The sequence below is a fragment of the Saimiri boliviensis genome, chromosome 11 (assembly GCF_048565385.1).
Source record: "Saimiri boliviensis isolate mSaiBol1 chromosome 11, mSaiBol1.pri, whole genome shotgun sequence".
In the NCBI taxonomy this organism is placed as follows: domain Eukaryota; kingdom Metazoa; phylum Chordata; class Mammalia; order Primates; family Cebidae; genus Saimiri; species Saimiri boliviensis.
Window position 1 is genome coordinate 101,270,960 of NC_133459.1, and position 10,356 is coordinate 101,281,315.

Sequence of the window (10,356 nt, forward strand, 5' to 3'; positions counted from 1 at the left end):
AAAAATAAATTAAAAAATAAAAATATCAAGTAGAACAAAAGTTCTGACCTGAAATATGACACTTTGGTGAAGGAAGGAAGCTAGTGATGGCAGCAGAGTGCCTTAAGACTTCCATCTAGAGAAACACACCCAACATTAAAAGCCCTCACCCTATTAATTATAATGCATTTTGACCTCTAAAAACCCTCTTACCTGTTTATAAGAGTTTATACAGCTGTTTGCCACTGGAACACCACCTTGCAGAGTATAACCGTGGCATCCTTTGTTGATAATCACCTGTTGCCTAGCAATCATCATCCTGCATGGAGAAGACAGCACTAGGGCTCTTCCATCCGAGGTTAAAATTCAAAACAAGCCCAACAAGCCTGCATTTCAAGGTGGTCTTCGTCTGCAACTAGTTTAAGTTTAAAACTGGCAAACAACAACAATGGTGTCTGAAGCCAATGGTGCAGCATTGCTGGCTTCCTCTTGAACTCCAGCGTTGTCACTGTGTACTGAAGTCTCCTGCTGCAAACAGGGGAGTTGTTCTCCTGTACTGGGAACAGGCTTCCAAAACTCAGGAGCCCCTGTACAGGATAATGCAGGAACTAAAGGCAAACATTTTTCCTCCTTAAGGATGCCTCCATCTTTTTCCTCACAATCTGTACTACCAACCGAAGTGACTGGGCCTGAGTGTGCGTTCGTACCTATGAAACCGTCACGGTGCATGCACATCCAAGGCATGTGGAACCAAAGGTCAAATAAGGCACAGATACCAAGTAACGGTTCTAATTACAAACGCTAGCTCTCAGGAACTCTTCATCCATTCAGAACTAAACCCATCACTGTATAACTCTGGTAAGAAGCCCCTGGAGACGAAGGAGCTCCTCAAATGTGTCAGGAAAGGCTTTATTAACATCATCATTAACATTTAAAAAGCAAACGGAGCATTTCTCCTTCTTTTGGCAATTTGGTGCAAATGTTAAGTGCAAGATAAAGCAATTTCAAACTTCTCTTCAAATTAAAAATGAAACTAAGGCCAAACGTGATGGGTGAACAAAATAAATCAAAACTTAAATTTCAGCAACTCCAGCTCTTCAAACCAGCAAAAGCCCCCGACTCGTGCACTGTGGTGAGGCTCAGGGTGCCTGCCCCGGCTTCTTGCGTGCCAGCAAACAGCACCATTTCCTCATCACGTTGAGAACCGAGAAGCAAATGATCCCCTTCACTGCAAACAAAGAGGGTCAACAGTAACACTAGTGATCCTTCAGAATTGACACACTGTGATAAGTCAAAATGAAATTGATGGTCTCCCTGCTTCTTGCTCAAGACATACAAGATCTGAGCAGCAGCAAGTACCCCCTCGGCTGCAAACAAAGGGGTCAAAGGTTTGCCGTCAATTCACTTCCAGGCAGAAAAACATTTTCCTCAAAAGAAACAATTTATTTAGAATAAAACAAAAGCAGCTCAACTGTGAGCGCACGTTTGAGAGACAGCTACTCTTAAGCTGTGTGAGCCATAAAAAGGGTTTTTCTTTACTTTTCCAGAAATCTTGTGTACACAGCACAAAGCAAAGAGGTCATTTTTTTTCCACTTAAAACACCGGCATTGGCATCACAATAGCAGATACACAACTTTAAGCTGCCATTTTAGTAAAATGCACAAATATTAAACAGATTAGCTTTCTTCCATCAGAGGCCCATGTAAACTCCACACAAGCCACAACTTCTCTTCAAAAAGGTCCATTAGAGCTTTGAATTCCATATCTTCATCCGCTGTTCAACCAGTTTTGCTTGCGGGGGAGGGGGGGGAAAAAAGGTTATTCAGTACAAATGTTTACAATATTAAAAATATATATATTTCCCCTATGCCATTATAGATGAATATAACATTAACAAGACCTTCTTGGATAGTTCACCTCAACTTCAAAAAGCACCAATAATACCCACTGGCATAAACCTTGAAATGAATTTACTGTATGACTAGACATATAACAAATAGAATAGGGTGGCTTTTTTTTTAAAAGACTGCAATTGAAGATAACAGGACTGAAATATCCTTTATACTCATGTAACTGAGTAAAACATGTTGGAAAAATTCAGAAAGTTTCACAATCAATTTATAATCTATCAATATATTCTAAATAGAACTTAAAAAGTGACACTATAAAAAGATGACGTTTAGTCAAACTTTTGCCCCATCTATTTTCATTCTGTAATTTATATGGAGCAACACAGACTACTCCATTACTGTAGAAAGGGGTCGATACAAAGCCATTTAAAAATCCACCCTCATCTATGTTACCAAAGACAGCAGCCGTTATTTTAAGAAAACACTCATACAAATCATTGTTAAACAGCCAAAGAAGACTTCAGGACTCTCACTTTTCAACTGTTTAAGCCACACATATAGAACTCTTCATTAAGCTTAACATTTCACTGTGGTTACCTGAATCATTTTCTCCCTTTAGGGATACCAGTATAACCACTATAACAGAGTCAGCGCCAAGTTTTCTCTCTTCTTATAAGACCTAACTCCTATCTCAAAACCAAACACTGTGGCAGAGACAGAAAAAAAGTCCAGAAATTCTCTCCAAATTTTTTTTCACGTAAAAGGTCATTAAGGCCCTCTTCTCAAGAGGATTTCCTAATTCTGTTACCAGAGATTTTGGGGAATGGTTCCTATATGGACCCAAACTATATTTCAAACTGTACATGGATAATGAACAATCTGCCTTAAAAAGGTGGATTGACATTTTTTATTTTAAAAAAAGCATTGTCAGTGAAAACCTGCTAATCGTTTTTAAATAAACCTAAACAATGTCTGACTCTGAAAGGAATAACCAGACACCTGACTCTGGACCTAAAATGATCTGCGAGTCAAGAAGGGCCAGAGTATATTTTACCTTCAAATGCTTATAACCAGCCAGGGGATGGACATTTTAAGAAGTAATCCTCAAAAGAAAAACTGTCCACTCTCAGTTAAGAGACAAAGTACACCAAGAATTTAAATCTTTGTGTGAAAAAAACTATTTATAGGAATCCCAATAAAATAACCTAAGAGTAGAACTACTGGCTAGGTATTGATTGCTTAATTTTCCATAAAATTTGAAGCTGTGATCTCAAAGTCTTATCTTCATGTTTTTGCCAGTAATACTTAAGTCATTGGATGATATCCTGAAGTTTTCTTTCCATTCATTTTAACTGAGTTCCAGAAAAATCAACTACATTAAAATAATGATAGAAAAAAATTGGTTGTTACAAAGAACATTCAACATTGGGATTATTAAATCCTGGCTAATGAGAAGTAGAACAGTTTTAGACTTTTGCTTTCATTCGAATTCTGAAGGTTTAACTAGATACTTTATGGATATTATGAACCTACACAAAAGAATGGGCAATACAAATAAGAGGTTCATGTACACTGTGGCACTCTGTAAGTAATAACCAAACTAATCATAATTTTTTTCTAATAATATAAACATTTAGAAATGGTATCAAACCATTGTTTCAAAAACACTGAAGCATAAATTGCTCAGACCTAACAAAAGCAGCAATGTCAGGTAAGGATTCAAACAAACATGGAGCAAAAACACATACCCTTCTGTAAGCTGTCATACTAGCCAAAAAAAAAAAAAAAGAGAGAAAAAATAACACATTTTGGATGACAGTAAAATTAGATACCATGGACTTCACTATCCAAAGAGCAAAATCATTTGTCCAACTATCTTATCAAAAGATTTTCAAAAGTTAATGGTTAGTGAGATTATTTCAACAGGAAAAATGTAGCTAGCCACAAATTATACTTTGAGCCCATGTATGCACAGACTCCACACTTGAATTAGTTCCTGAACAGTGTCTACTCCAAACCAAGCACTGCTTTTCCAAAGCAGGAAGCATCAAGTCTTCACTGTAGGATTTCAGGTATTTTCCTGAGGCACAACAAGGACCTTCATGCTCATAGCTTAGTACTTTCCTTCTCTCAAAATGGCTAGTGTTTCCAGTTTAAAAAGAAACAACAACAAAAAAAAGCCCTACAAAACCTGCACACTTAAAAAATTATAAATGCATAGTGAAAACCAAGAGGGATGACACAGCAGTGATGATACTTTCGTGCTGACATGCATTAGACACCTGTCATAATGTAAAATAAAAATTACATGACATTTCCCTGGGTTATTATTGGTGCTATTTCAAAACTACCAGCTTTGATAACAGAAAGAAAACAGTTGGGTTCTGCCAGGCTTCAAATAAGTCACTTTCACAGAACAAAAACATGACTGTGATCCAGAAGGTCCAAAAGCCTCTAATCATAATTAAGTATCAAGGGCCTTAGCTGAATTCTTCAGCACTTAAATCAAGGGAGAAAAATATAGCTACTAATGACCTGACAAACTAGGGGTGAGACAGAGGGGGTAGATTAAAAAAATAATAATAATAATCCATTACTGTTAAGCAGCAAAAGTCCTTGTTGAGAACCAGAGGTTGATATCATTCTCAGCTTTGGGAAAAAAAACAAAAAAAACCAAAAAAAACCTGTGAAGGTAAGTTAAATGATCCTGCAATTAATTCCAGGTGCCTGGGAAAATAAAACAATTTTAAAAAGGTTTTCCTACACTGACATTTCAATTCTGTAGCTGGACAGCAGCAAGAATATTAAACATAAAACTTCCAAGTTGTTGAAAACATTTCTAATAATGTAATGTCATTACTGTTTAAATATGAAAATAAAGACAAGCAAAATTTTAAAAGAGGATGTCAAAGGCATTTTATGATAACGTTTTAAAAAACTATGCAATCCAAATATGGCTGATTAATGCCCACTGAAACAAAAGATGACTGTGAGCCTGCAGACAACTCTTCTTTCTATTATTGAAACCAGAAATTTGAATGGATACAACAACAAAAACTCATCTTTAATGAAGAACACTTAATTTTGAAATATGCACAATTAGAACTGTACCTGCTACACCTTTGAAAAAGTCAGTAAAAACACCACCACACACCAATTACTGACCAAATAATTCTGATTTTAAAAGCACCTACTCACTTCTTGCATACTAGTGTAAGCATAAGACATGTATGGTTTGTAACATAGTCCTTAATTTTTACTGAACAGTTATTGCTACAAACCAAAAGTGCATATACGGGATACAGAACTCTAGAAAAAATCACTTTAAAAATGCATGTTAAAACAAACTCTCTGGGAATAAACTGTGTCTTAAGAAATACTCAAAAACCTGATTAAAACAATTACAATGCTATACAATTTACCAGCGTATACCTTTGAGATCCCTGATCAAATTTCAGTCATACACACTCTGGTAAAAGAACTATTCAGGTACACACCAATCAAGTCATTTTCAGATGGATGTTACTCTTTATATGGTCAGTGGACTCTTTTCTCCAAATTCTGACTTTTCAAAATTTTGGTTCTGTAACTCTGAGGTTTTTTTAAGCTCAAGATTAAAAAAAAAAAAAAAAAAAAAACTGAAGAAAGAGAAAAAAAATTACTCATAAGGGTGGGGACTCCTAATTAAAGCAAATCCATCTGCCTACTACCTTTAGGGCATCACTTTCACTTAAAATAATAGCTAAACAAACAAACAAAAACCAGCTAAATTGTCCTGACTTCTATTTTAAAGACATTTATAAAAATATAAAAAAGAAAACACTATAACAACTAAAAAGAAAATTGCATCTGATGCTGTATCCCATTACACATCACAAAACAGGAACCATGTCAAAGTAGTAAATACAAGTTACACATGGACTTTAGGACGCACCACGGACAATGATCATGACCAGGTAATCTTCTTCAGATTTGGCCAGTGCCTTGGCAGGGGAATCCAGGAACTGTTGGGAGAACTCACAAGGTGGGAAGGCATGAAGGACCCCGGTGTTTTCCTTGTCTTTGTTGCCCCCCACAGGGAGGCTGATCACCCCGGCTGCCTGCTTTTGCTTTAAATAGGACACAAGGTTCCTGAGTGGCCTCTGAGTAGAAGTGGCAGTGTCTGATGCAGCTGAGGAAGAGGAGGACCGGCTGTCAGAACTTCCAGGCACAGCCAGAAGAATAGCATAACCATTGGGCCCTGCTACTTTGATGCGTCGAGTTACTTCATCCAACTTGGGCTGATCCAAACGGAGACGCTGAGTGATCTTAAGCTGGGCCACTTTGCCTCCAGTTGAACCCTCCACAAGAAGACTACTAGCCACTTGGAGGTCACCCTGCAACAGATGCATGTTGGAAGGAAAGTTGCTGTTCTTCAGTAGAAGCATGCCCTGCCAGGCCAAACAGAGTTTGGGAGAGGCTGCTGCCGCAGGGGCTGTCCCCCCATCCTGCTTCTGGGACAGGGACTTCAGCTTGGAGGAAGCAGTGCTGGTGCTAGGTGCACTCCCATCAGAGCGGTCTTCTTTTTTCAAAGGGCTTTTTCCCTCAGTGGGAGCAGTTGTCCGGTGCTTCCTATCTCGTTCAGCTGATGCAGAGTTCTTACGGTCTCGCTTGTCACCCTGGCTTTTCTCCAAACTACCTCGTCTGTCTCTGATTGGAGAAGGCCTTTCCAAGAGAATAAGACGAGAAGATCGATCATTATCGCTGTTGTAACGATCCCGACTACTGCTCAATTCTGGACTGCGATCAGGAGAAGGAGCGCAGTGACGCTTTCGTGGGCGGTCACTTTCAGGAGACCTATCCAGATGTCGTCCTCCACTCTCCTCAGGCAGCCTTCGCTTCCTAGGCTGGTCTCTGCTGCTAGGCAGATCTCGATCACCTCTGTCCCGGTCCAAGGACCAACCATCTCGCCTGCGATCCAGGCTATCCAGTGGCTCATAAGCAGGCACAGAAGTAGCTGCAGTCCGAGTGCTGCGTTCCCTGACTGGGGGTGGGGGTGGCACCCAATCAGAGTCAGGATAAAGGTCCCTATCACGATCTCTGTATAGTAAGGGTGGTGTCCTATCCCGAGCACCCCTCAAAGGATCAGGCGCCCGATGTCCAAAGGCATCAGTCACCAGCTCATAATGAGTCAAGGGCAGAGGCTGCAGATATTGCTGCTGGTAACGATGCTCAGTGTCGGCAAAGTCTACTCTAAGGCGTCGGTCTGGGCCACCAAGTGGGAAGCCCCGCATATGGGTCCAGGCAGCATGCGCTGCATCCAGGCTTTCATATTGGATATATGCCCAACTATCACCTTTTCGGTAATCTATGGTTCGTATGGTGCCAAATCGATCAAATTCTCGTGCCAGGGCAGCAAGAGGAACCCAAGGTCCCAGGCCTCCCACCCAGAGGCGGGTGGTGGGTGTAGCTTTACCATAACCAATTTTGATAGGATTCCGAATAATAATTTTGCCAGACATTGCTAATTTGGCCCGGTGAGACATATCTAGGTTCTCAAATTTGAGAAAGCCATAAGTACTAGTCTGGCCGCGAGAAGGCCTCTTGATATCTACTTCTGTGATGACTCCAAAGCGATCAAACGCCCTTCTTAAGTCACTCTCGGTTACAGTGATGTCTAGGTTGCCCAAGAAAAGCGTCCGGTTAGCTCGCTGATCATCCTCGGGTGAAATCTCATCCACTTCTCTGAAAGGAGCAGCACCTGTTCCAGCTCCCACCCTTGGCTCAAGACTGTATGCTGGGCGCACTCTCTCGTAGAATGGGTAGTCTCTTTCTCTCTCCAGCTCTCGAGGCAATGGGGGCGGAGGTGGAGGGGGAAGGCGGCCAAGAGCCAACTGCTGCAGCCGGTAGTCTCTGTATCCCAAAGCAGCGCCACCAGGGGAAAGTGATCTCTGGCCTCCACCACCTCCAGGAGGGTGCCGGTGACCACCTGCAGAGGCCCCGACCACGCCGGCTGAGGGAGGATAAGTATCTTTGTCTAAAGGGGAGCGGCTGCGGCGCCGGCTCACATACACAGCTTCTATCTTCAGAGGCCGGTCATAAAGCACCAGGCGGCCTCTGGCATGCTTGGCCGCCCGCGCGTCCTCTGGCCGCCGGAAGTTCACAAAGGCTACCCGCTCATCCCCGCTGCCAGAACCCGACAGATGACTGATTTTGACACTTACATCACCGAAGCGTTTGAACTCATGAAACAGGCCGTCCTCCACCGCTTCGTCACTCAGCTGAGACCCCAACTCGCTTATCTTCAGAGTCTTGTATTCCCCGCCGTCCCCGCCGCCGGGAGCTGAGGAGGCGGCCCCAGAGGAACGTGACTCCCCGCCTCCACCCCGGGAGCTGCTGCGCGACTCGCCCCCGCCCGAGGAATTTTTGGTGCTCGGGGAGCTGTAACTATGCAAGCGGCTACTGGAGCTGCCCCCACCGGTGTCATACTCGCGGCTGCCACCTCGGCTGCTGGACTTGTCTAGGTGCAGACTCCGCCGCGACCCGCCGCCGCTATCTGTCTTTCCGCTGCTGCTCCCGTTGCTGCCACCAGAGCCACCTAACTTCTTGCTTCGCTCCCCGCGGGAAGTCGAGTCCTCACCACCACGGGAGCGTTTGGCCTTGACTGGCGAGCGCTCTTTCCCCTTCATTGTTGCGGGTCGTCGGAGGTCGTCTCCGCGGAGGTGATTAACCCGCCACCCCGCGCTCGTTTCACACAGCGGAACCGCACGCCGCCATCTTGGACTCCGTCGCGGCACAGGATCCCGCCCCGCAGTCCTCATTGGCCAATTAGCTCTCTCTTCTGCAATCTCATTGGAAAAATTATTTGTCTATCTTTACATCTCCCCGCGCTCCAGGAAGGCGCCCGCCCGACCACTGTTATTGGGTTCCCAACGCCCTAGTCAGAGTACCTCATTGGCTATGTTTGTTGTCTATCTTAACGGTTCCTCGCGCCAGGCTTTAGCTCCGCCCCTAGCACTCTACGGTCATGTGACCCAAACTCTGGAGGTCTTGATTGGACGAAAAGTCTGCCCTGTAACGGTACTTCTTACTCGGTGAAAGCAGCAACCCCACCTCCTCATTCCTTTCATTGGCTAATAAACCTGTCCTTTAAAGCACTATTTGGGAGGTCAGGCCATCCGTTTCAGCGTTTTTTCCAGAGGCTGACTCACAGCGATATCGCCAGAGGGGGTGAGCTCCCTCTTTCGACCCTCTTTTTCCAACTCCTCCGGCGGCTAAAAGAAGTTTAAATCTGATTGGATGTCGGCAAGGAAGTTGATAGGCTGCAATAACTGTCCATCACTTGGTTAAAGGGGTAGGCCCGTATAAAGGAGGAGGCTGACTGAAGGTTAAAGACTAGAACACGTGCTTACTGTGCGACGTCACTTAGATGTCGCGAGAGGGTGGCTGTGAGCCAGCCCCGCCTCCCCGCCTTTTCAGCGTTCTCCCACAAACATTTGTTCAGTTCCGTGAGGTACTTAGCTGTGCTTCGGCCCTTGGAGTTTGAAACTTCTGGGCTCCCCGCCATCCTACCTGTGCCGGCCCAGGGGCGTGGCAGGCTCTCGGGCTGTCGGGGCCCTCCAGTCCCTCAGGAAGCCGTCCTGGGACGCCTAGCGGACACCATCTTAGGTCGCTGTGGCCGCTGCGTGAATAGCCGGGGAGAGCCCCGCCTGCGGTCACCCAGGCCCGCTGAGCGAGGAGTTCATGGTTCCTGCAGCCCCAGGTCACGCTGACGCCCCGGGGCGGTGCTGACACTAGGAACTTCAAGAACTTCAAGCTGCGCGGCGAAGAAGCAGCCCTCGCTTGGGAGCTCGGCTTTCCCGGGCGCTCCCCGTTCCCTCCCAAGTACTCTGGGTAGCAGAGGGGAGTGACCGTCGCTCCCCGCCTCTCGGCCCGCGGGCGGAGCCGGAACTGTCGGGACAGCGTGGACATGTCTCTGGGCTGCCTGTTTTATTTGGCGAATCTGTGTGGGTTTTTTAATTCTGTTGTCCCGTAAAATACCTATGTTTGTTTTTAACATCTAATGCTTCTCCCCGAAAAATCATCAAGCGAGATGTAGGCTCCATGCAGATATGTCACTTGGTTTCCCCCCTGTACCTTCTGGTATCCCCCACACTCCGCTGGTTGTGTTAGAAGCCAGCAGCACAGGCACCTTGCGGCCGCTCCAGATCCAGCTCGTTTGGCTCCTCCAGTCGTTCGCTTTACATCTCTTTTCCGTAGAGCATTTCTGTGGCGGACAGAGCACCTGCGGGAGGTGCAGGCGATTCCGAGCTTAGGGGAGTACGGCCTGCGCCCCAGCGCTCTGCCGGCTGCTGGAGGGACGCAGCGCTGAGGTCACCACTGCAGCCCTCCCAGGTATCCGCCGGGGCGGAGGTTATGAGGGTTCTTGCATTGATCCTGTCCTCAACCTGTTTCTCAAGATGTAATCTATAGTAGAGCGTGTGAGGTGTTTTTAAATATGACATTTTTGAAGATAACAATAATGTCCCCAAAGCCGAAACCTAAACT

At 44.9% G+C, this 10,356-nt stretch overlaps 1 protein-coding gene across 2 annotated transcripts; it reads right to left on the reverse strand.

Moving 5' to 3' along the window:
- Positions 1–1,401: 1,401 nt before the first annotated feature.
- RBM15 (RNA binding motif protein 15) lies at positions 1,402–9,702 on the reverse strand. 2 transcript variants are annotated; one of them, XM_003933429.3, is made up of 2 exons: positions 5,765–9,702; positions 1,402–1,771 (listed from the first exon to the last, which is right to left on the reverse strand). In XM_003933429.3, exons 1-2 carry the CDS (start codon positions 8,628–8,630, stop codon positions 1,725–1,727), a joined length of 2,913 nt encoding a protein of 970 aa, XP_003933478.1. In that variant the 5' UTR covers positions 8,631–9,702; the 3' UTR covers positions 1,402–1,724. The 2 variants fall into 2 exon arrangements, with proteins under 2 accessions (XP_003933478.1, XP_010342311.1); XM_010344009.2 differs by having other exon boundaries at positions 1,402–2,534.
- Positions 9,703–10,356: the final 654 nt, after the last annotated feature.

Coding starts and splice junctions, on each gene's coding strand:
- RBM15 (XM_010344009.2), bottom strand. CDS start 8,630: ATGAGGACTGCGGGGCGGGATCCTGTGCCGCGACGGAGTCCAAGATGG. Junction 2,535..5,764: donor GGTCATGATCATTGTCCGTG/GTGCGTCCTAAA, acceptor TCTCTGCCACAG/TGTTTGGTTTTGAGATAGGA.